Raw genomic sequence first — 25,429 nt, 5'->3', positions numbered from 1 at the left:
ATAAATGAGTACACCCCCTTTGAAAAGTAACATTTTAAACAATATCCCAATGAACACAAACAATTTCCAAAATGTTGACAAGACAAAGTTTAATATAACATCTGTTTAACTTATAACGGGGAAAAAGTAAGGTTAATAATATAACTTAGATTACACATTTTTCAGTTTTACTCAAATTAGGGTGGTGCAAAAATGAGTACACCCCACAACAAAAACTACTACATCTAGTACTTTGTATGGCCTCCATGATTTTTAATGACAGCACCAAGTCTTCTAGGCATGGAATGAACAAGTTGGCGACATTTTGCAACATCAATCTTTTTCCATTCTTCAACAATGACCTCTTTTAGTGACTGGATGCTGGATGGAGAGTGACGCTCAACTTGTCTCTTCAGAATTCCCCAAAGAAAATAATTTTGTTACACCACAAAGGTGAAGGCTACAAGAAGATCAGCAAAGCTTTACTTATCAGTCAGAATACTGTAGCAATAGTGGTACAAAAATTTAAGAAAGATGGAACTGCAACCATCTCACAGAGATGTCCAGGTCGTCCACGGATGTTAACACCTCGACAGGAGCATCTTCTGATGAGAAGGGTTGAAGAAAATTGGCATACAAGTTCACTGCAGTTATCTAAAGAAGTAGAAAGCCAAACTGGGGTGACTATTTCCCGTGACACAATACGGCGTACACTGCAGAGGAATGGCATGCATGGATGGCGTCCACGAAAGAAACTTCTCCTAAAGCCCAGGCACAAAAAAGCCCGCCTAGAGTTTGCCAGGGCCCATGCTGACAAAGATGAAGACTACTGGGACTCTATACTCTGGAGTGATGAGACCAAGATAAATGTTTTTGGAACTGATGGCTTCAAAACTGTATGGCGTCGCAAAGGTGAGGAATACAAAGAAAAATGCATGGTGCCTACAGTGAAACATGGTGGTGGCAGCGTCCTTATGTGGGGCTGCATGAGTGCTGCTGGTGTCGGGGAGCTGCATTTCATTGATGGCACCATGAATTCACAGACGTATTGCTCTGTACTGAAAGAGAAGATGCTACCATCACTCTGTGCCCTTGGTCGTTGTGCATTTTTCCAACATGACTAAACACACATCTAAGGCCACTGTTGGATTTCTGAAGAAGAACAGGGTGAAAGTGATTCAGTGGCCAAGTATGTCTCCTGATCTGAACCCAATCGAACACCTATGGGGAATTCTGAAGAGACAAGTTGAGCATCACTCTCCATCCAGCATCCAGTCACTAAAAGAGGTCATTGTTGAAGAATGGAAAAAGATTGATGTTGCAAAATGTCGCCAACTTGTTCATTCCATGCCTAGAAGACTTGGTGCTGTCATTAAAAATCTCATCTCATCTCATTATCTCAAGCCGCTTTATCCTTCTACAGGGTCGCAGGCAAGCTGGAGCCTATCCCAGCTGACTACGGGCGAAAGGCGGGGTACACCCTGGACAAGTCGCCAGGTCATCACAGGGCTGACACATAGACACAGACAACCATTCACACTCACATTCACACCTACGGTCAATTTAGAGTCACCAGTTAACCTAACCTGCATGTCTTTGGACTGTGGGGGAAACCGGAGCACCCGGAGGAAACCCACGTGGACACGGGGAGAACATGCAAACTCCACACAGAAAGGCCCTCGCCGGCCCCGGGGCTCGAACCCAGGACCTTCTTGCTGTGAGGCGACAGCGCTAACCACTACACCACCGTGCCGCCCTCATTAAAAATCATGGAGGCCATACAAAGTACTAGATGTAGTAGTTTTTGTTGTGGGGTGTACTCATTTTTGCACCACCCTAATTTGAGTAAAACTGAAAAATGTGTAATCTAAGTTATATTATTAACCTTACTTTCACGTTATAAGTTAAACAGATGTTATAATAAACTTTGTCTTGTCATTATTTTGGAAATTGTTTGTGTTCATTGAGATATTGTTTAAAATGTTACTTTTCAAAGGGGGTGTACTCATTTACGCTCAGCACTGTAGTCATGGTCATAGTCATGATTGCCTAATTAAATGTAAAATACACATTTTTATAAATTCCTTCGTCGTAGTTCCTCTCCGTAGTTTTGAGGAGCTAGGTTTTAAGGTGAAACTCTTAGTTAGGAACTTGAAGTGCCACTTACGAGAACTTAGCGATCGGATTCTTTGCGAAAATGGACCCTGGTTATTGGCACCAAATATTTGTTTGAGGGCCACTTTACTGTGTGTGTGTGTACAGTAGGATGAAGTCATTACTCTGAGTGTTGTGCCACAGCTTGGCCAGACAAGATCACCACCTTTGCGATGCTCTCAATCTCTCTCTTCTATTCTGTCTGTCACTTATTCTTTCTTTCCCTGGAACTCAAAGGGTTTTTTTTTTAAACTCAAATTTTTATTTTCAACTTTGTGCTCTCCTGTCCTTCAGTAGGTCTCTTGTCCTCTCCTCCACCTGCACACTAACACAGAAATGATCCAGCCCACACATATCCATGCATGACACCTTTCCACTTTTTCTTTTTTTTTTTATTGTCCCTGCCCACAGAGCTGGAACACGCACACATCTATACACACTTCACCTTCGCTGCTCTCTCTCCCTCGCTCTGAGGTGAAGCTCGAGTGCATTCCAGCAGCCTCTTGCCATCCCTTCATATTTTTATTTCATCTCATCCCTCTGTTCACCCACCCGTCCTCCCACTCACATTTTCTCTTTTGTCTTTCACGTTCACTTTTTCTCTTGCTCAAGTGACAACCCAAGAGAGCTACACAGGCCAATTACTTTTCTTTGCAGTTTTGGTGAGGGTCTAATGTAAATTACCGGTACCTTCTGCTGTCAATCACTTACAAAAGGTCATTGTAGAAGGGAGTGAAGCTGTGAGATCTACGTGTGTGTGTGTAGGCAATTGCTGTTATGGGGAAAATAAGCCACCATTATAATATTTTAATTTATTTATTTTTTTTACAAATTCCTCCCAGGATTTTGAAATGATTAAAATGACTACTATTGTGTGTCCTTACCAAAGTCAGGCCCTGTGGAATGCTGATTTACGTCTCCCTTGAAAACAATAAAGCATGGTTAATAGTGTCGAGAGCAGTAATATCTGACAGGAGAGTGTAGGTATGAAAATGGGTTTGTGCAGTTGGCCAGCAGTGGCAGCAGCTGTCTGCAGAGCAGAGCTATTCTTCACTGGGAGAGAGAGAGAGGAAGACAGGGTACACAACCATAAAAACACCAACCTGATCAAACAGCAGAACCATTCACTGAACTCAACCTGCTTTACAAAGCCAGAAGTGTGTGGGTGGGTGGTCTATATACACTAATAAAATTGTGTTATGCTGGTATTTATGACCTTTAATTTATATATTATAGTTAATTTATGAGCGAGTTGCCATATCTTTTACATTTTGTGTGTGTGTGCGTGCACGAAACGCACGCGCATGCTCAAGTGTTTGCCTGCGCTGCACGAGTGTTGGCTCTCCGCGTGTTCTCGGAGGCCGAGGGGGAGCTGCAAGCAGATGGCACTGGCAGACTGTTACTCTTAGAGAGAAAAGCCATAGGAACAATAGAAAAGAGTAAAAAAAAAAAATACAAGAATGAGTAGAGAAAAGGTTTCAGTTAGACACAGAGAAGGAAAACATAATGAATAGTCACCACTGATGGCAGATTAAACATGGCCCACTTGGTCACATCAAGTTGTCTACAACTGGACATACCTTGCTCTCACTAGAAAGATGAGAAACTGCATTTTCTGTAAGCTGCAGCAATGTTGGATTTTCTGTTGATTAGAAACTAACACGAATGCTTATGATTTCAGATATGTTGCATTAAAACACAAAAGGTTAAAGAAAAAATTGACAAAGGCTTAGATTTTCAAATATCTAGAGGAGGTAAAAAGCATTGACAACGTGCTGGCATTTGTTCAGCAGTCATAACCCTGTGCCAGTATGGAGCATGTTTGGCAGCCAGAGCATAGCCTGGCAAACAGAGGGAAGTGAGAAAGCGACAATGGTCAGATGAGGAATGAAAAAGGAAAGGGTGACATCATTTTGGAGAAGCGGAGAAAGGGGATCAGCTCTTATTGTGTATTCAAGTCTGTTTATTCAAGCATAGGTCCAAATAAAGACGTCAAGGTGCTCTTTCAAAAGTATGTGGACACACATGCAGGCAGCATCCACCAGACGGATGGACCTGATATCATGCAACTCCTCTGTAGCTGTTCCATCACCTGCGTGTCTGTGTCTGGGGGAGTGGTCACTTTGTTAATACACATCCCATCATATATGAGACACTATTGACACACTTCTATAACTTACACACACACATGCGTGCTCACACTATAAATCAAGGTTTGAGTGAGAGCGCGAGAGCAAAGGAGGAGGAGAGAAAAGGATGCTCATAGCAGGTGCCAAATATTGAAGGAGATTAGAGCAAGAGAATCAGACGGAGAGTGAGGATGGAGCAGAGCTCTCACTGAACATTCAGCCACAGGTTTTCATACAGTCAGTCTCTGGTGAGTAACTCTTCTGTAATTCTTTTGGAATTGTATTCATTAAAAAAAAAATCTGATAACAATCAAGGTATTTACTTAGAATCAAAGATTATTTTACACTTTGGAATAACTAATCATTTTGTCTCTGACGGAGTTTTTCAGAATGTCTTCATCTTACTCGCACTGTAAACACTTACCTTTAGTATAGAAAAAAAACCTAATGCATTGTTATATATTGTAACTTTCTTTTCTTTTCTTTAATGTTACTATAGCTGAAGCTACAGGTGCATCTGTTTACAAATGCCATGCCAAGGCAGCACTTAAAAATGACACACAACTACTAAATTACACTACTAGAAATGTATATAAATCTTTTCTGTATTTCTAAAATTCACAGCATTTTTCTGGTTCAACAAAAAAATCTCTTTTCATGCGAGCCTGAGCCAAGAAGGCAGCACGAGTCAACAACATTCAATCGCAGGACCTAAGAAATAACGTGCGTTAAAAACAGGAGCAACCATACTGAAACAATTCATTTATAAATAGTTTTAAAATCTGATCATGAGTTTAAACTTTATATTAGTTTATAATAAACTTTAATATTTTATTTCTACTATTGTTTAATTCTTATTATTTTCTTTTAATTCTTTTAATTCTATTAATTAATTATTTTAGAATAAAGATAAAATTATTTTATGTAATTTTATTTCTCTATTGTTTACTGTTTTTGTTTTTACTTCTGTAAAGCACATTGAACTGCCATTGTGTATGAAATGTGCTATATAAATAAACTTGCCTTGCCTTGCCTTGCCTAAACTGCTCAAGTTTTAGATGATTCTGTGAGTGTGTGTATGATGATTAGGTGCTGCAACTGAACGTTTAAAATTAATCTAAATGTATTGTATTTCTTTAGGTAATAATTTGTGGGTTTAGGCTCGTGTGTATCTCTGCTGCATGATGCTGTGCTCTGCTGTTCTGGCAGTGCTGCTCCTGCTGGCACCACTGAAACCCAGCCACAGCCGAAGCCTTCACACCCCCGACCGGGCCATGCAGGTAGGCAAACTCGCACATCTCTGCTGGCCATGAGATGTCTGGAAGCATTTAAGCACAATTAGAGCCAATATGCTGTCTACTTATGGATGTTATTTGAAGATGGCCATGTTGGAACTAATACTATGGCCACTGATTAGTAGTTCGGCAGTTAAAATTATGACATAAAAAGCTGTTTTTTTTCCCTGTTTCCTATTAAAGGCCATCAAGCAGTTCCTTGAGCGTTACTATGACCTTTTGACCCTAGATGACCTGGATAATCTCACCAGTGAGCAATCAGAAGCACCGGTACAGGTCTTTAATTCTGGCTTAAAAGTTGCCGAAAATCCCAAATGGATTGACATACCTGTACAGAATGAAAACTCCTGGGTCCGTCTCCTCAAGGGAGCTCTGGCCAATCAAAAACGAGCTTTGTCAGACCGGTCTCGGAGAGGTTGGAACCGAGGTTGCTTTGGCCTGAAGCTAGACCGAATCGGATCTATGAGTGGCCTCGGCTGCTAATGACAGACAGAGGGACAGAGCAATCAGAGATGGTTTCTAAGCGTCAAGTAGATGTTCCTCATAGTGACAGTCTACAGTCAGTTTCTCTCATCTATATGGTGATGTTTTGGTACAGTTTCTTTCATGACATTTTCACTTTTCACAGTCTTTGAGTCACTTTTCACAGTCAATGTATTGTAAATTGTTCATTATAAAGTGTTGTAACATTTTAGTAATTCTAGTTCTATCTATATTGTGATGGTGGAGGAGTGAAAATATGTTTTGTGTACTTTTGTGTATGTGTTTCTAGATAATACACACATTGTATTAGATTAGATTATAGTGAACCATGGGACTATATTTCATACTAATATATATGTTGTACATTGGATTACCTATGAACTGTATTTCAGACTGTTTTGAAGGATATGCATGAGCAAAACTAACACAGTTCAACTTCAACTTTGTGCATATTATTTGGCATGAATAAAACAGTTAAATGTGTTAAGGATCTGCATTGTTCCCTGTATCAAAATGTGTTTTTATGCACTACTGGAAAGAGCGCTGAAACTTTTCGCAGCTGTAAACATGTCCTGTCTTTGCTATTTCTATGCCCACGCTGTAGCCAAAAGGGAAAATTCACCAGCTCTGTTTTCTGCTACTCTGCCTCCATCTCAGTGTGATGATCTGTGCGCATGTATCTAATCACCCTTTTTCTGCCTTATTTTTCTTCCAATAATAAACTTACTAAGGGATGCCAGCGAATGCTTCGATTCCATCGAAACTTTGAGAGAAAGATGGAAATATTTTTTCAGTAACTAGCACAGATTTCCTGAAAAGCCACACTAATTTAGTCTTTCATCCAAAAAGACTGGAATTCAGACCGCATCCTTCCATAACGAGCTGTTCATTCCATACTAATGTGCATCAGTGATGTATTTCACGGTACACATATTTTTTACTGCTGATATACCCACAATCACTGTGTTTCTCATTGAATACCACATAAGAAAGATTTTTTTTCTTCATTTCTTGCCAGTAATTTTTTACACTGTGCCTGTTTGTGTAGGCACTAGGATTATGGATGTATTCATCTCCGTTAAATCCTTTACATATCAGCACTAAATGTCACTCAGGCTCAGTCCTGGTTTATGGCATGAACCGTCTTCTGTTGATCTTTTTTTTTTTTTCAGTCAGTCTGTGTAAAATTGCATCAAATATCCAGTCATGTCAAATCCCCTCTCCATCCCCCAAGCATGCCTTTTTTTTCTTTTTTTTTGCTATGTTTGGCAGTGAGGAGGTTCTGGGGGAGTGAGACCTGACTAATAACCGCACTGCTCAATAAATTATTAGCTGAAATATTAATATGCAAATATTTCTTCACTTTATTTATTTCTTTAATGAAATACATAACATGGGTAAGGATTATTTCCTTATCTCGACCACTTCTACTCTCTAGCATGTCAGAAGAGGAATGCAATTAGGATTTGCTATAATTTAAGCTGACGTCTCACTTTATTTTTCCCAGTTGTTGTTTGATCTCTTTAACTGAATTGTCTGTAGTCGTTCACTTCTTGTATAAACACTTACTCATAACCACTTCTGAAAAAGCAAGCTCTTCCACATCATATTAAGACCTAAATGCAGTTTCTGTTGCCATTAGGTGGCACAATTTCTACATTTCAAAACAGCTCCAAAACTGTCTAGTGTTCTCACGGTGCACTTTAACCACAGCAAGACACTGAACTCTGGGCTCCTATCCACAGAACACAGATAACAAATCCATGACTTCAGAACTAACAGTTAATCTATAACACAGTCAAATACACCGACTGGAGCGATATTTAAAATCGACGTGGCAGAAATAAAGAATTGGTTGTTGCATCAGTGAAATATTATTTAAAAAGCAGCTTACTTTTGAAAGAGAATTTGGGTAAACCTTTGTGATCTCATCTGACGTATGCATTTGAGGGACTTAAGTTTAGAGCATGTCTGATTTCACTGAACCCGTTTGCTTCAGTTGTCAGTGAGCAAGGTGTCTGGGTCCAAACACTCTACTAGAGCAGATAACTGTGTATATATATATAAATATAAAAGGTGTGGGGTCAGCCTTTGGGTATTAGATTATTTTTAGCTTGCCCCTGGCCCCTCTCCAGCACATTCTGCATAGAAGAGGGAAGGGGGAACGAGAACATACAAAATGCACATTAACATGCATAGGCAAAGCTTATACCAAGAAAACCCAATGCATACCACAGATGAAATATGCATACTCATAAGGTGTATTTCATTAATGCATGCGTTCAAGATTTCAAAAATGCTCTGTATGTTTTGGAAATAGATCACTGTTCAAGCCGCAGTAGGCCTAATATTTTTCAGAAGGGTAGATCTGTATGAACCGAGTGGGTGTTGGTTAATTTACATATAAGCTTTTCAAATTATTCTGCGTCCTGGAGCTAAAATGCGAATTTGAAAACATATGTAACCACAGCAAATTGTAGGATTATTGTCTTAGATGCAAAGTTATGTTTCTCCTATATAGTTCTTCCATATACATATATATATATAGTTGTGTAAAATATGTTGAGATCTCCAATATATGTGTAGGTGTATGGCTGGCTCAAGCTGAAACCCTTGGTAAACCATGACTTATTAAGTGCTTTAACAATGCATTAAAAAGTTTTCACAGTATAGATGTAGGAAGGCACATCTCACTGTGATCCATCCCTGCAACTCTGGAAATAATGAATGCTGTTATGCAGAGCTGTTTCAGTTAGGTACCTAATCTATAGAGTACGAGAGCATTATTGGTATTAATGGAAATTACATTTTAAATGCACATTTTTGTGTTTTCTACACAGTATTTTTCAGAGTCAGCTCATTAAAAAGGTTGCTCAAAGTGAACATTTACTATATAGTATTTTTCAGGGTTGATTGATTGAAATGTGACACGTAAACAAGGATCTGATAATTTCGTCCAGGGCTTGCCTCTGGAGTGTCTGATGAGTGCTATCGGATTCAATTCTCTCATTGTGAACTTGCCTGTGATTAATCTGATGAGTGAAAATAACGATGAGGCGGTTCAATGGCCAGTGGTATTAGCTTAGGTGCAACCTAGACCTTACTGGCTAGTCTCCTATTTAACACACTATACATGTTGAGTTTGGCCTTTTCTTGATCTGTGACCTTCAGACCACTGAGTGAAGCAAAAAAAGACAGAGGGTTGACAGTGGAGGCCTTGTCAGCACAAACGTGTAAGCACAGCAACTTCAGACGACACGTTATAGCGCCTATGCAAATACAGTTAATTGCAGGACTTTAATATTTTAATTTAAATAAATTTTATTGAAATGAATGACTCATTTATTTAATTATTCACTTTGCCAGCCAGTGTGTTGGTCTCTTCTCTTGTTCCATAAAGGAGACATACCACTAGCACAACTGTTCAGTTGTACAAAGGATTTAATATGATTTTTTTATAATAGCACGTGCACAGAGAAATTAGGGTCAAATTTACTTCGGCTGTAAATGATTGTATTATATTACTATAGATGACTCTTCTATTCATAAATCGGATACATAAACTGAATGTAGTAGGCGCGTGCACACACTCCACTGCATGTTCACTGGTAGACGGCTCACCAGGGCAGACCTCTCAGAGACAACAGTGTGAGCCTCCACATACACTCACAGGGTCAAAGGCAGGGATGGAGACATGCAAGTGAAGGAGGGATGGCTGATTAAAAGTGAAGGGTCATGGTCTTTCTGGTAAATGTCACCCACTCAGGAAGAGAGTGATTTGATCCCTTGCTCCAGCTCTCTTTCAGAGTCTGTCTGAGGCTTGTGAGAAGGTCAAAGTTGGACAAGCAAGCTCATTTCAAATTGCTCTCTCGAAGACTGATTTGATGGGACCAATCAGAGTTGTTTCCTTTTAATATTCTTGTGGTATCCTTTCATATAGTTATAAAAAACCCCACCATAAAAATAAGAATAGGTAATGCATAAAAGGTAAAAGATATTATTTATAAGGCATGTGATTCACAATTCTTTATCCTCTGCTAGATGTTCTACTGAAATCTATAAATTCATTTCAGCATGTTGACTTGAAGTTAAGTAGCCCTATATCAGAATATAAATATGAATATCAGAATTTACTGAGATTTAAATTGGCCTTATATTACTTAGACTGTATTAATTATACAGTAATTATTCAAGCCTAGGTGCATCCTAGATGTGATTTTATGTCTGCAGCAGAAGTGCATAATTCCGGTTTGGAACTTCAAGTTCTGATGACGTTCCTGCTCAAACACACTGCATTCATCTCATCTCATCTCATTATCTCTAGCCGCTTTATCCTGTTCTACAGGGTCGCAGGCAAGCTGGAGCCTATCCCAGCCGACTACGAGCGAAAGGCGAGGTACACCCTGGACAAGTCGCCAGGTCATCACAGGGCTGACATATAGACACAGACAACCATTCACACCTACGGTCAATTTAGAGTCACCAGTTAGCCTAACCTGCATGTCTTTGGACTGTGGGGGAAACCGGAGCACCCGGAGGAAACCCACGCGGACACGGGGAGAACATGCAAACTCCACACAGAAAGGCCCTCACCGGCCACGGGGCTCGAACCCGGACCTTCTTGCTGTGAGGCGACAGCACTAACCACTACACCACCGTGCCGCCCCTGCATTCAACTCATTTATAATAAAATAAAACAAAAATAAAACAAAAAGGATTAATCACCTTACAGTGCTGCACTGTGAGAAATGATACACTACTCCCTATTCCCTAGTGCAGAGTATCTTTTGGGTGCTGACATCCTGCACTTTGGGCGGCATGGTGGTGTAGTGGTTAGCACTGTCGCCTCACAGCAAGAAGGTTCTGGGTTCGGGGGACCTTTCTGTGTAGAGTTTGCATGTTCTTCCCATGTCTGCCTGAGTTTCCTCCGGGTTCTCCGGTTTCCCCCACAGTTCAAAGACATACGGTATGGTTAGGTTAACTGGCTACTCTAAATTGTCCATAGGTGTGAATGGTTGAGAGGAGAAAAACCTCTATAATAATCTAGTAGAAGGCAACAGAAACCACTACTGTAATGTTCCCTAGAAACTCTGATGGATGTCAGAGTCGGCCCTGCCATCAGGCAGAGCACTAAAGAAGAAGAATCCTGTACTTCACATTGACTTGGACTCTAAGCTACCCCAATGCATTATGGGAATTTATCAGTGTGCATTATATGTGCATTAATTTTGATTAATAAAACTCCTAAATTAATGCATTATAGGGTGTGAGTTCTGAGTGGACATAATCCTGGACTCTGGCCCTCCAGTACCGGAGATGGGTATTTCTGGTCCACAGTGTGACCTTGCCATTATGAAGGGTCGGGGCGATTCGAGCCTGTTAAAGCCAGGGGGCGTGGCTAATGCCGTCATGCCAGAAATAAAACTCGGCCGGTTGTGAACTTTCTCCCCACTCACACCAGTGCTGAGACAGAGACAGAGGCCTCTCACACAGACGGTAACTAAAGCTCCCACCTGCTCGCCAGTAAACCTAAATCGTTTATTAATCTAAACTGCATGAATTTTAAGTTGTTTATAGATGTAGTTAGTTGCTTTTCGAAACATGAAATAACCTGTAGCCTAGTTGAAAGAAGACTGGCTTTTTGAAATCATGTTTGAATGCAGTTATCTAATTAACAGACTTTCTGCCCTTAAAGTTATGCTACCTTTATCAACATTTTTTTTTCTCCGTTTATTCTCCTACTGCTTTTTCCCGCTTGGTGAACATGCCTTTGTGCTCCACGCCTCCTCTAAGCCCTGTAGAATTATACTTTTTAATGTCGACCTCCATCACATCACTGTTCCTGCACGGAGAATGAGTTTAGCCCAATGCCGCCTACCAGAGAGTCTGAGCGGCTCATCACAGAAGATTTCACTTGCAGCCGGCTTTGTACACTCGAGATCCTGTTAATGTGACACAAAACCGTCCATGTTACACTTCTGATCTCTAACTTGCCCTTTTGCTTTCAGAGGACAAGACCAAAGCAGACAAAATGGTTAAAGTCGGCATCAACGGGTAAGACATTTGACTTGCAGTTTACATGTAGGCCTATGGCAGGTTACAAGAGGGAGAAAACAATCTGTCCCAAAGATCAGCAGCTAATATTTTTAATTGTGGCTGTTTAATTTTGCTTATTTGCCGTTGGCCTGATGGGTATGATTTTTCTGCTTTTTATGACCTGTATAACTGCATCTTGTTAAGTGGTGGTAGCAGAGCATTTTTTAAGGATTTTCCACTAGGAGACCAACTGGTCTGGGCAATACAATCACAGGCCCCAGAGTCCATGCGGCTGCACCACTGCAGCATATTCTGTGATGCAAATTGCCGCATTACGAATCCTCGTTTCAGCCAGCATAATATCAACATAGTTAATGCAGTGCCAAGTTTTCCTTGTTAAATGTATGCTTACATGGTACTTGGTTAATTAATTGCAACTGATTGAACCAAATGATAAGACATAACTTGGTTTAAAATTTGGTCTCCCAGTGAAGCTGGTTTGGCATTGACTAGGAGACCAAATCTGGCCACTGGGAGACCATTTGGTCTCCCAGTAACTATGTTAAAAAATGCTCTGGGTGGTAGTCGTATAGGCCGGCACTCCTCCTATTCCTGCCTGGCAATCCTGCAAAATCTGAACAACTGAAGCGCCTTATCACAAATGTGGCTTACTTGTATTGGCCCTGTAATTCTGCACTTAAGTTGCCTTTCAGAACTTGGATTTTAGTCCCCGAAATTGACTTATTGGACCTGTTTTAATAGCTTTCAGGTGACGTGTATTACTGGTGTTGTGTGGGGTGTTTTTAAGCAATCTGTTTGCAGTGTGTACCATGTTGGTATGACGTCAGGTAATGGCAACGCTTATCACACCGCACACAACCCCTTGTTTTGTTTGCTGAGAGTCAGTTTGCCTTTGAAACCTCCCTGTAAGCACCTCCATAAGATGTACCATGGTGAACGTGTGGATGTGCACGATAGACTTGGGACAGGACTGTCTGAGGCAGCAGCTGTTCTGTGCTAAAATGCAGCAAGCATGGTGAGAAATGTGAGCCCTCAACATAGCTCGGCGGTCACTGCTGCATCCTTGAACAGCCTGACCAGCAAGCCACCCGAATTATCTTGATGTCCTTTGAGAGCTGTTGGGTGCCATAAGTGTGTTGGACAAACCTGAGCACAATGACTCCTGTAGCCTGCAGTTACTTCTGTGTTTGAGTGGCTGTTGATTTGAGTGTTTGTGCCTTTGTTCTATGTTCTTTCTAGTGTCTAGATCAACATGTACTTTCCTCCCCCAAATTATTGACTGTATTGCAATGTTAAATTGTAACTAGCTGTGCAGTAAATGTTTCCCTCCCACTGCTACTCTAGAACAGGACTTTAATCTTTAGTCCAGTGTCCACTACTGCTGATTTCATGCAAATGCAATTCTCAAAGGTTATTCAAGCTACATGTTGCCTCTTATCAGATTTGCTGATTGCTCATAAGCCCTAGTTCAGTTTTCTTGATTTTTAACTCTACCTGGGGCCCAGCAGAGACTCATTCTTTCATTGATTACTTAAAGTCTGCAAGGAAGGCTCTCTGTTGACTATCCTTAAGTTTCTTGTACATGGTACTGGAAGCAGTAAAGCTCCCTACTGCAATTTAAAACCATGAGGCAGTGCTATTATCCTAAGCCTAATCTTGACCTTTACTAAAGCTGTGTGGCATCTAGCATGTCAGGCACAGCTAAGTATGGGATCTGAAGAAGAGGAGGGTCTAGTGGTCTGGTCTGGCCAGCTGGTCTAGTGGCTAGTTTGGAGAAGGATGGTACTGCGCCACTGCTCTTGATAGAGTGCTTCTGCCATCTAGTGGCTTGTAGAATATCTGAAGTTTTGGTCATTGGCTGTTGCGTCCTTGTTAGGAAACACCTTATAAAACTTATTGGTTTAAAGCTTAGGAAGTCCACAGAACCCCTGTAGCAAGTGGATGCAGTGCAGTTTTGAACTGTATTTAATGAGGTGATGAGACTGCCAACTACAACTGACCATGTTGCATTGTGGGTCACTTGACCATGTATAGTATGGTTAAAATGGAACTTGAAGGCACAGGCTTGAAAGCTCCTCTGTCACCATTGTGGCGACTCTGCAATTATCTAAATATTTGACAGCTTTGAACAAATGTCAACTGTAGATTGTCTCCAGTTATTGCAGTAATGCTTGGTGTTTTAAAAGTATTGTGGCTACTGTTAACCGGATGTAATGTAGGGTAAATCATGTTGAGGTATTTAATTCTGAAAGACTGAATTCTGCATTTCCACAAGTTTCTTCACTTGTCAGCCTAAATCTTTTTAGTAGTATAATGTACCATGACTTCAGTATGAAGTCTGGGCATGTTTGATTCATAAAAGGGATGGTTTCATACAATGTACCCATCTATTGTGCATGCACTGGCTTTTCATTTCTACTGCACAAACATGAACACAATGGGGTGGGTTTTTCCCCCTCCCCTCCCTTTCCTGACCTTTGCATCCTTAGCAAGTCAGTTAGGCTCTCCACTGAGCATGTGTGTTAAACCAAGTATGCTTATGATTTCATTTCAGATTTGGCCGTATTGGGCGTCTGGTGACCCGTGCTGCCTTCCACTCCAAGAAGGTGGAGATTGTGGCAATTAATGACCCCTTTATTGATCTGGATTATATGGTGAGTTTGCGTTCAGTCTTTATTCTCTAGGTTGTAAATGTGTTAAATTTTCTTGCAGAGTCCATTTGTGAAGTTAACCACTTAAAGGAATCTCTAGTTTCATTTACAGTTCGCTTTATCCCTTGGCCTGCTCAATCATATTTAGTCTCCTGTTTATCCGAACAGGTGTATATGTTCAAGTATGACTCCACCCATGGAAGGTACAAGGGAGAAGTCAAGGCTGAGGGAGGCAAACTGGTCATTGATGGACATGTCATCACGGTTTTCAGCGAGTGAGTCGGGGTTTGCATTTTTTTTTAAATGCATAGAATTCTGCACGTTGTCCTGGGATGTTTTGTTGTGTGGGGTCCCCCCCCCCTTTAAAAAAAAAACCCTTTGTCTCCTCATCCTCCCAGGCGGGACCCAGCCAACATTAAGTGGGGTGATGCTGGTGCTGAGTATGTTGTGGAATCCACTGGTGTCTTCACCACCATTGAGAAGGCCTCTGTAAGTGAACATGTACTCAAACTCCAACTTGAACCTGTTCTTATACCTGAATCATGCCGTAATGTAGATGATGCCATTCCTGTGGTTGATCCATGTGCTTGAATCTCCCTTTAGGCTCATTTGAAAGGTGGTGCTAAGAAGGTTATCATCTCTGCTCCCAGTGCTGATGCCCCAATGTTTGTCATGGGTGTCAACCATGAGAAATACGACAAATCCCTTACAGTAGTCAGGTAAAGATGCTGGTGTAGCCAGTAGGGGGCATGCTGTTATCAGCAGTGTGGTTTAATACACCAGCTTGGTTAATGCAGTGCATCTGTACATGAATAACATCTTCAAAATGATGTAACTGGGGGGGGGGGGGGGGGATGTTTGAGGTTGGAGCTCATTTTTCCTTTCTTCCTCTCCACAGCAATGCCTCTTGCACTACCAACTGCCTGGCTCCTCTTGCCAAGGTCATCCATGATAACTTTGTCATCATTGAGGGTCTTATGGTAAGTGACCTCAGCAACTCCTCCTTTGTCCCTCTTCCATCCCATTTTGTATGTTTACCACATTTTGATCTGAATTAACTCCCTTCCCCTCCTAGAGTACTGTCCATGCCATTACAGCCACCCAGAAGACTGTTGATGGTCCTTCTGGCAAACTGTGGAGAGATGGTCGTGGTGCCAGCCAGAATATCATCCCAGCCTCTACTGGTGCTGCCAAGGCTGTGGGAAAAGTCATTCCTGAGCTCAATGGGTCAGTTCCCCAATACAACTTTCTTTCCAAATTCAGGATACTGATGTTTGGCCTTAAATGTAGTGCTTGACATCAAGTCTTCAGATGTATATAAAATTCTTGAATGCAGTCTTGTATACCAAGAAGCCTTTATTAAACTCATTCATGTCTAACTTTACAAACTGGGGGGAGGAATGTCTTTAAAAAATCTGATTCTTCCAATTCCCCTACAAGACAAAGCACATCTTGGTGAAGTTGGTTCTACTCAACATTTAGCCATTAGTCAAGTTCCAGTTGGGGTGGGTTTTTTTTTCCTCCTCTCCAAAGGGTCTAATCTCTCTCTTTTTTTCAGCAAGCTGACTGGTATGGCTTTCCGTGTCCCAACTCCCAATGTGTCTGTCGTTGACTTGACTGTCCGTTTGGAGAAGCCTGTGAGTAAATTCGAGTTCCTGTCCCAGATAATTAATTAATTAATTAATAAATTTAAAAAAAAAAAAAAAAAAAAAATATATATATATATATATATATATATATATATATATATATATATATATATATATATATATATCCAATCTAAAGTCTGTAGTGGAGTTGAAGGCAATCACTTTCTGTAACTTGATCTCTTAAATATCTGAAGTTTAGCTAATTTAATTTCTTTTTAAATGTTTGCGAGGAAGTGGTTAACATTCATCTCTTCCTTTTTGTTCTACAGGCCAAATATGATGAGATCAAGAAAGTGGTTAAGGCTGCAGCTGAGGGCCCCATGAAGGGTATTCTGGGATACACAGAACACCAGGTAGGTGGCACACAATTCACCCTGATGAACTTGAATTTAAATGGTCTTCTGGGACTACATTTACCTGAAGTCACTTAAAATGGTCAGCACTACATAACATGTAAGCTGTGTATTCTGGTGTAGAACACCAACACTAATAGATTGCAGGAGTCCTCACTAAAAGCTGGTTTTGTGTAAATATTGTGTTCTGTGGCATTTAAGCCTGCACTGTGGTAAACCTAGTTGCCAATAATGCAAGACACGACTAGTTGCTTATCATAGCAGTGCTATCCAAATTAATGAAGAATAAGTACATGCTGTATCATTGGCCATTTAATAGGCATGTACATGCTTCGCATGCTTCTCCTTGTGATGCACTGTATGTTGACCATGCACTGGTCAACATATCAAGATGTTGGTATGAGAATTTGTCAAATTGCCACTTGAATGACTCTAGGAATGAAAAGGAAATTGGCCAAGTTTTTTGGCTAATTCAAAGTCAATATGGTGATTAGTTCATGTGGAAATATTGCATGTCTCCAATATGCAATCAGTGTCTTGATTTGCAGGCACCACCCTTTACTTTTTCTTGCTTTTTCACAGGTCGTGTCCACAGACTTCAATGGAGACACTCACTCCTCCATCTTTGATGCTGGTGCTGGAATTGCCCTTAATGATCACTTTGTTAAGCTGGTGACATGGTATGTACTGCTGTTTTGCGACTTCTTGTTGTGGGTTTCTTTTTTAAGACTGTATATACTCATTTTTTTTTTCTCTCTCCAAGGTATGACAATGAGTTTGGCTACAGCAACCGTGTCTGTGACCTGATGGCCTACATGGCATCTAAGTAGTAAATGCCACCTGTCTGACAACTTGGTTATTTTCCCCATTGAATGCAAACTGAAGTTGTAGACCAATTTTTTTATATGGAAAAGCCCCTGTTCTGTTTGTGTGAGGTTCAAAATGAATAAAATATTGGTGTCCATCTGCTAAGACCTGTGATGGAATAAAAGTCCTCTGTGAGAGAACTGCTGACTCCTGTGGTGCATTAATGTTATTCAATAACTATCACCCTAAAGCTCTTAAGAGGATGGTGGATTTATATATATATATATAAAACCTAAGAAGAGTAGGAAATGTTCTCTGGGATACATAGGGAAGAAATGAAAATAAGCCCAAAGTTTATAATTTTTTTTTTAAATAAATTAATGCAGTAGTCTGCCCCTTCCTTGGAGGAAAGTCCTCCTGAAGGACTTGCCTACTTATCTTCAGTGGTGTCCAATAGGTGGGTTATTTATTTTTTAAAGTAACTTCTTTTAAAAGAGGTGGCACAGTGGTGTTGTGGTTAGCACTGTTGCCTCACAGCAAGAAGGTCCTGGGTTTGAGCCCAGTGGCTGACGAGGGCCTTTCTGTGCGGAGTTTGCATGCTCTCCCCGTGTCTGCATGGGTTTCCTCCAAAGGCATGCAGGTTAGGTTAATTGGTGGCTCTAAATTGACCGTAGGTGTGAATGTGAATGGTTGTCTGTGTCAGCCCTACGATGACCTGGCGACTTGTCCAGGGTGTACCCCGCCTCTCACCCATAGTCAGCTGGGATAGGCTCCAGCTTGCCTGCGACCCTGTAGAACAGGATAAGCAGCTACAGATGATGGATGGATGGTTGCTGGTTTCCTACATTACACAATGTCATTTGAAAACCTGCTAAAAGTGGTCATAGTGAAATTTAACCCTTGTTTCCATTCTGCCTAAAGGGTAATGAAGCAGGGCTTTGGTCATTTTGGTTTGTGTAACTTGCATCTGTAGACTCCACCAGATAAAATTCCAAAGCTTAAACTTTCATGCTATTGCTTCCATTAGCTGCCATAGACATCTTTTAGACTGCTGACTAGCTGAGATGGGTCTCATAACTGTGGTGTATTTGTGTGATTTGGAGTCCAGCATCACTGGAGAATGGTGAGTGAGGAAAAGCAGCTGCCCCCCTGGGTGGTAACAGTGAAACCTGACCGTTATCTCTAGGTTTGAGATTGCTGAAAGAGGTTTTTCTGATTTAAACACTATTGCAACTGTACCACCAGCAATCATATTTGCCTTATGTGATGTCAGCACATGTGTGCACACACACACATACAACTGCTTGCTTCTAACAGGACAATACAGCAACAACCAATAAATTAATACCAGAATCTATTGGCACCTTGTATTTTAATAAACTTGTTTCAAGGTGGAGTTTTCTGTTAGGGTAGTATCTCACTGGGCTGCGACAGCCCGCGACTAGTTGGAGACACAACAATTGCGATAAAATATGCAAATTAGTGACAATTTTCACTTGGAATCACACTGAATTGATATTTGCATATTTTACCGCAACTGTTGTGTCTCCAACTAGTCGTGGGCTGTCACAGCCCAGCTTTCCCTCGGCAGGCAGGGAAGTGTAGAGGAAGCCTCACGGAAACTGACTTGAGAAGGGTTCGCGACGGCTTTGCGACACCAGCGACGCATTTGCGGCTATTCTGAGAGAAATTTTGTCACACGAATTTTTTGAACACGTTCAAATTTTCAGCGATGAAGGAGTGACACTTTGCGACTCATGCGAGGAAATTGAGAAGCCCCGTGAATGTTTCAAGACACTTTTGAAACTCTTGCGAATGACATTCGCAATTTGTCGCAGCCCAGTGAGATACTAGCTCTAATTTGTAATGACCAGAATATTCTGTGGAAGTCTGTGTACTGATTAAAAGAGGCTTTTGAATGAAGCAAAAATCCTTGCACAAAAGCATGTTTCTTTTCTTCCATTTCATGTTCAGGCATTTCTGGAATTTATCACAGATAGTCTTGTGGTTTCCTCTGAACATGAAAGGTAATTTACATTGCTTTGGGGCATAACAGTATCGTCAGGTCTAAATGTCTGGTGTAAGAATGGAATGTTCAAACCTTCCCAGACTTGTCTCAAAATCCTTGAGCATCCATATCAGGATATCGTCCTGCCACAGTCTGCTGTGGCTTTTAAACACTATGCCACTATGTAACATCATGTACAATATAATCAAAATATATTGCATTTTAATGGTTATCAATATTACGTCTTCTGTACTCATCTGTTATTATCCTGTTTTATATGGTGATTATTTTGTCTCCACCACCTTTTTTTCTGATCTAGATAAGTCAGTGACTTGGTATTAAATGATTTTGAGTTGCCAGACCACCACAGACCATTGCTGATCAGATGATCTTCCAGATGATGGACCATTCTCTGCAACATATTTGTGGTAGGTTATAAATGCATCAGATGCAGCAACATTGCTATTTTATGGGCTTCAAAGCAGAGCCCGAGGAGCATAGCCAGGGGTGCATTATAAATATTGTAACAATGGTGGAAATCATCCATCCATCCATTATCTGTAGCCACTTATCCTGTTCTACAGAGTCGCAGGCAAGCTGGAGCCTATCCCAGCTGACTATGGGCAAGAGGCAGGGTATACCCTGGACAAGTCACCAGATCATCACAGGGCTGATACAGAGACAAACAAAAAGGATTCACACCCACACCTATGGTCAATTTAGAGCCACCAATTAACCTAACCTGCATGTCTTTGGACTGTGGGGGAAAACAGAGCACCCAGAGGAAACCCACACAGACACGGGGAGAACATACAAACTCCACACAGAAAGGCCCTCGGCAGCCACTGGGCTCTAACCCAGGACCTTCTTGCTGTGAGGCAACAGTGCTAACCACTACACCACCATGCCACCTGTTGGTGGAAATCACAACTCACAATTTCTTATTTATCAAATTCTGATATTTACTTGCTCATTTGAATGGCTAGACTAAATTAACTTAATCAAAACATCAATAACTCAAAAACAAAGCCCAGTAATGAAAAACTCTAGGACTCCAATAAATTGGTGAAATAGAGCTTGTTTTAACTTACTGAGCTTTAGATTAGGAAATGAATCTCCTCTAACAAACACCTGTCCAAACGTCATGGAGCACTCTTGAGTACCAGTAAGCCTATTATTACTTGTGAACCAAACCCCCATCAATAAGCAAAACAACTAACTAAATAAATGCACTCGTAAACCAAACCACCCAACAAACAACTAACTAAATAAATAAATGCACTTGTGAACCAAACCACCAAACCACCAAACAACTAACTAAATAAATGCGCTTGTGAACCAAACCACCAAAAAAACCCCTAACTAAATGCACTTGTGACCCAAACCACCAAACAAACAACTAACTAAATAAATGCGCTTGTGAACCAAACCCCCCCAACAAGCAAAACAACTAACTAAATAAATGCACTTGTGAACCAAACCACCCCATCAACAAACAACTAAATAAACTCACTTGTGAACCACCAAACAACTAAATAAATGCACTTGTGAACCAAACCAACCTCCCATCAATAACCAAACAAACTAACTAAATAAATTCACTTGTGAAACAAACCACCAAACAAACAACTAAACAACTAAATGCACTTGTAAACCAAACCACCAAACAAACAACTAACTGAATAAATGCACTCGTGAACCAAACCATCCCCATCAACATCCAACCAAACTACCTAAATAAATGCACTTGTGAACCAAACCACCCCCCATCAACAAGCAAAACAACTAAATACATAAATGCACTTGTGAAGCAAACCACCCCATCAACAACCAACCAAACTAACTAAATAAATGCACTTGTGAACCCAATCACCAAACAACTAAATAAATGCACTTGTGAACCAAACCACCCCCCCTCAACAAGCAAAACAACTAACTAAATAAATGCACTTGTGAACCAAACCACCCTCATCAACAACCAAACAACTAACTAAATAAATGCACTTGTGAACTAAACCACCCCATCAACAAACTAAATAAACTCACTTGTGAACCACCAAACAACTAAATAAATGCACTTGTGAACCAAACCAACCCCCCATCAATAACCAACCAAACTAACTAAATGCACTTGTGAACCAAACCACCAAACAACTAACTAAATAAATGCACTCGTGAACCAAACCATCCCCATCAACAACCAACCAAACTACCTAAATAAATGCACTTGTGAACCAAACCACCCCCATCAACAAGCAAAACAACTAAATACATAAATGCACTTGTGAAGCAAACCACCCCATCAACAACCAACCAAACTAACTAAATAAATGCACTTGTGAACCCAATCACCAAACAACTAACTAAATAAATGCACTTGTGACCCAAACCACCAAACAAACAACTAACTCAATAAATGCACTTATGAACCAAACCACCAAACAACCAACTAAATAAATGCACTTGTGAACCAAACCACCCCATCAACAACCAAACAACTAACTAAATAAATGCACTTGTGAATCAAAACATCAAACAACCAAATATATAAATGCACTTGTGAACCAAACCACCAAACAAACAACTAACTAAATAAATGCACTTGTGAACCAAAATATTAAACAACCAAATATATAAATGCACTTGTGAACCAAACCACCCAACAAACAACTAACTAAATAAATGCACTCATGAACCAAACCACCCCATCAACAACCAAACAACTAACTAAATAAATGCACTCGTGACCCAAACCACCAACCAAACAACTAACTAAATAAATGCACTCGTGAACCAAACCACCCAACAAACAACTAACTAACTAACTAACTAACTAACTAACTAACTAACTAACTAACTGACTAACTAACTGACTAACTAAATGCACTCGTGAACCAAACCACCCAACAAACAACTAACTAACTAAATGCACTCGTGAACCAAACCACCCAACAAACAACTAACTAACTAAATGCACTTGTGAACCAAACCATCCAACAAACAACTAACTAACTAAATGCACTCGTGAACCAAACCACCCAACAAACAACTAACTAACTAAATGCACTCGTGAACCAAACCACCCAACAAACAACTAACTAAATGCACTCGTGAACCAAACCACCCAACAAACAACTAACTAACTAAATGCACTCGTGAACCAAACCACCCAACAAACAACTAACTAACTAAATGCACTCGTGAACCAAACCACCCAACAAACAACTAACTAACTAAATGCACTCGTGAACCAAACCACCCAACAAACAACTAACTAACTAAATGCACTCGTGAACCAAACCACCCAACAAACTAACTAAATGCACCCATCACCAACCAACCAACCAAACAACTAACTAACTAACTAACTAACTAACTAACTAACTAACTAACTAACTAACTAACTAACTAACTAACTAACTGCACTTGTGAACCAAACTAACCCCCATCAACAACCAACCAAACAACTAACTAAATAAATGCACTTGTGAACCAAACCAACCCCCATCAACAACCAACCAAACAACTAACTAAATAAATGCACTTGTGAACCAAACCAACCCCCCATCAACAACCAACCAAACAACTAACTAACTAAATAAATGCACTTGTGAACCAAACCAACCCCCCATCAACAACCAACTATACACTGTAAAAAATTATTTGTTGTTTTAACTTAAAAAAGTTAGTGCAAGGGTTGCCTTAAGGGCTGCCTTAAAATTTTGAGTTCACTGAAATTAATATAGTAAGTTCACAACAATTTAACTTACTATGTGAATTCCAGTGAACTCAAAATTTTAAGGCAGCCCTTGCACTAACTTTTTTAAGTTAAAACAACAAATATTTTTTTACAGTGAAACAACTAACTAAATAAATGCACTTGTGAACCAAACTAACCCCCATCAACAACCAACCAAACAACTAACTAACTAAATGCACTTGTGAACCAAACCAACCCCCATCAACAACCAACCAAACAACTAACTAAATAAATGCACTTGTGAACCAAACCAACCCCCCATCAATAACCAACCAAACAACTAACTAACTAACTAAATAAATGCACTTGTGAACCAAACTAACCCCCCATCAACAACCAACCAAACAACTAAGTAAATGCACTTGTGAACCAAACCAACCCCCATCAACAACCAACCAAACAACTAACTAAATAAATGCACTTGTGAACCAAACCAACCCCCCATCAATAACCAACCAAACAACTAACTAAATAAATAAATGCACTTGTGAACCAAACTAACCCCCCATCAACAACCAACCAAACAACTAACTAACTAAATGCACTTGTGAACCAAACCAACCCCCATCAACAACCAACCAAACAACTAACTAAATAAATGCACTTGTGAACCAAACCAACCCCCCATCAATAACCAACCAAACTAACTAAATAAATAAATGCACTTGTGAACCAAACTAACCCCCCATCAACAACCAACCAAACAACTAACTAACTAAATAAATGCACTTGTGAACCAAACCAACCCCCATCAACAACCAAACAACTAACTAAATAAATGCACTTGTGAACCAAACTAACCCCCATCAACAACCAACCAAACAACTAACTAACTAAATAAATGCACTTGTGAACCAAACCAACCCCCATCAACAACCAAACAACTAACTAAATAAATGCACTTGTGAACCAAACCAACCCCCATCAACAACCAACCAAACAACTAACTAAATAAATGCACTTGTGAACCAAACCAACCCCCCATCAATAACCAACCAAACAACTAACTAAATAAATAAATGCACTTGTGAACCAAACTAACCCCCATCAACAACCAACCAAACAACTAACTAACTAAATAAATGCACTTGTGAACCAAACCAACCCCCCATCAACAACCAACCAAACAACTAAATAAATGCACTTGTGAACCAAACCAACCCCATCAACAACCAAACAACTAACTAAATAAATGCACTTGTGAACCAAACCAACCCCCCATCAATAACCAACCAAACAACTAACTAAATAAATAAATGCACTTGTGAACCAAACTAACCCCCATCAACAACCAACCAAACAACTAACTAACTAAATAAATGCACTTGTGAACCAAACCAACCCCCCATCAACAACCAACCAAACAACTAAATAAATGCACTTGTGAACCAAACCAACCCCCATCAACAACCAACCAAACAACTAACTAAATAAATGCACTTGTGAACCAAACCAACCCCCCATCAATAACCAACCAAACTAACTAAATAAATAAATGCACTTGTGAACCAAACTAACCCCCCATCAACAACCAACCAAACAACTAACTAACTAAATAAATGCACTTGTGAACCAAACCAACCCCCATCAACAACCAAACAACTAACTAAATAAATGCACTTGTGAACCAAACTAACCCCCATCAACAACCAACCAAACAACTAACTAACTAAATAAATGCACTTGTGAACCAAACCAACCCCCATCAACAACCAAACAACTAACTAAATAAATGCACTTGTGAACCAAACCAACCCCCATCAACAACCAACCAAACAACTAACTAAATAAATGCACTTGTGAACCAAACCAACCCCCCATCAATAACCAACCAAACAACTAACTAAATAAATAAATGCACTTGTGAACCAAACTAACCCCCCATCAACAACCAACCAACCAAACAACCAACTAACTAACTAACCAACTAAATAAATAAATAAATAAATAAATAAATAAATAAATAAATGCACTTGTGAACCAAACCAACCCCCCATCAACAACCAACCAAACAACTAACTAAATAAATAATTGCACATGTGAACCAAACCAACCCCCCATCAACAACCAACCAAACAACCAACTAACTAACCAACTACATAAA

The 25,429-nt window shown here is 40.2% G+C and overlaps 2 protein-coding genes across 3 annotated transcripts; both read left to right on the top strand.

Moving 5' to 3' along the window:
• Positions 1 to 1,989: 1,989 nt before the first annotated feature.
• On the top strand, positions 1,990 to 6,767 carry nppcl (natriuretic peptide C-like). 2 transcript variants are annotated; one of them, XM_060920590.1, is made up of 3 exons: positions 1,990 to 4,985; positions 5,403 to 5,542; positions 5,741 to 6,767. In XM_060920590.1, the coding sequence occupies exons 2-3, from the start codon at positions 5,444 to 5,446 to the stop codon at positions 6,038 to 6,040; spliced, it is 399 nt and encodes a 132-aa protein (XP_060776573.1). In that variant the 5' UTR covers positions 1,990 to 4,985; positions 5,403 to 5,443; the 3' UTR covers positions 6,041 to 6,767. The 2 variants fall into 2 exon arrangements, with proteins under 2 accessions (XP_060776573.1, XP_060776572.1); XM_060920589.1 differs by lacking the exon at positions 1,990 to 4,985 and having other exon boundaries at positions 5,240 to 5,542.
• Positions 6,768 to 11,471: 4,704 nt separating this feature from the next.
• Positions 11,472 to 17,757, top strand: gapdh (glyceraldehyde-3-phosphate dehydrogenase). The gene is made up of 12 exons (XM_060921989.1): positions 11,472 to 11,536; positions 12,049 to 12,094; positions 14,652 to 14,751; positions 14,917 to 15,023; positions 15,147 to 15,237; positions 15,352 to 15,467; positions 15,647 to 15,728; positions 15,824 to 15,975; positions 16,307 to 16,385; positions 16,667 to 16,750; positions 17,333 to 17,430; positions 17,514 to 17,757. The coding sequence occupies exons 2-12, from the start codon at positions 12,072 to 12,074 to the stop codon at positions 17,578 to 17,580; spliced, it is 999 nt and encodes a 332-aa protein (XP_060777972.1). The 5' UTR covers positions 11,472 to 11,536; positions 12,049 to 12,071; the 3' UTR covers positions 17,581 to 17,757.
• Positions 17,758 to 25,429: the final 7,672 nt, after the last annotated feature.

Source organism: Neoarius graeffei, chromosome 5, assembly GCF_027579695.1.
Source record: "Neoarius graeffei isolate fNeoGra1 chromosome 5, fNeoGra1.pri, whole genome shotgun sequence".
NCBI classification, from domain to species: Eukaryota; Metazoa; Chordata; class Actinopteri; order Siluriformes; family Ariidae; genus Neoarius; species Neoarius graeffei.
This window is presented reverse-complemented; position numbering and strand designations above follow the sequence as displayed.

What these genes read in the sequence shown, in the direction of transcription:
- nppcl (XM_060920590.1), top strand. Translation starts at nt 5,444, where the DNA reads ATGATGCTGTGCTCTGCTGTTCTGGCAGTGCTGCTCCTGCTGGCACCA. An exon ending in CCCCCGACCGGGCCATGCAG is followed by an intron (nt 5,543 to 5,740) that starts GTAGGCAAACTC and finishes TTCCTATTAAAG; the next exon opens with GCCATCAAGCAGTTCCTTGA.
- gapdh (XM_060921989.1), top strand. Translation starts at nt 12,072, where the DNA reads ATGGTTAAAGTCGGCATCAACGG. An exon ending in GTTAAAGTCGGCATCAACGG is followed by an intron (nt 12,095 to 14,651) that starts GTAAGACATTTG and finishes ATTTCATTTCAG; the next exon opens with ATTTGGCCGTATTGGGCGTC. An exon ending in TTATTGATCTGGATTATATG is followed by an intron (nt 14,752 to 14,916) that starts GTGAGTTTGCGT and finishes TTATCCGAACAG; the next exon opens with GTGTATATGTTCAAGTATGA.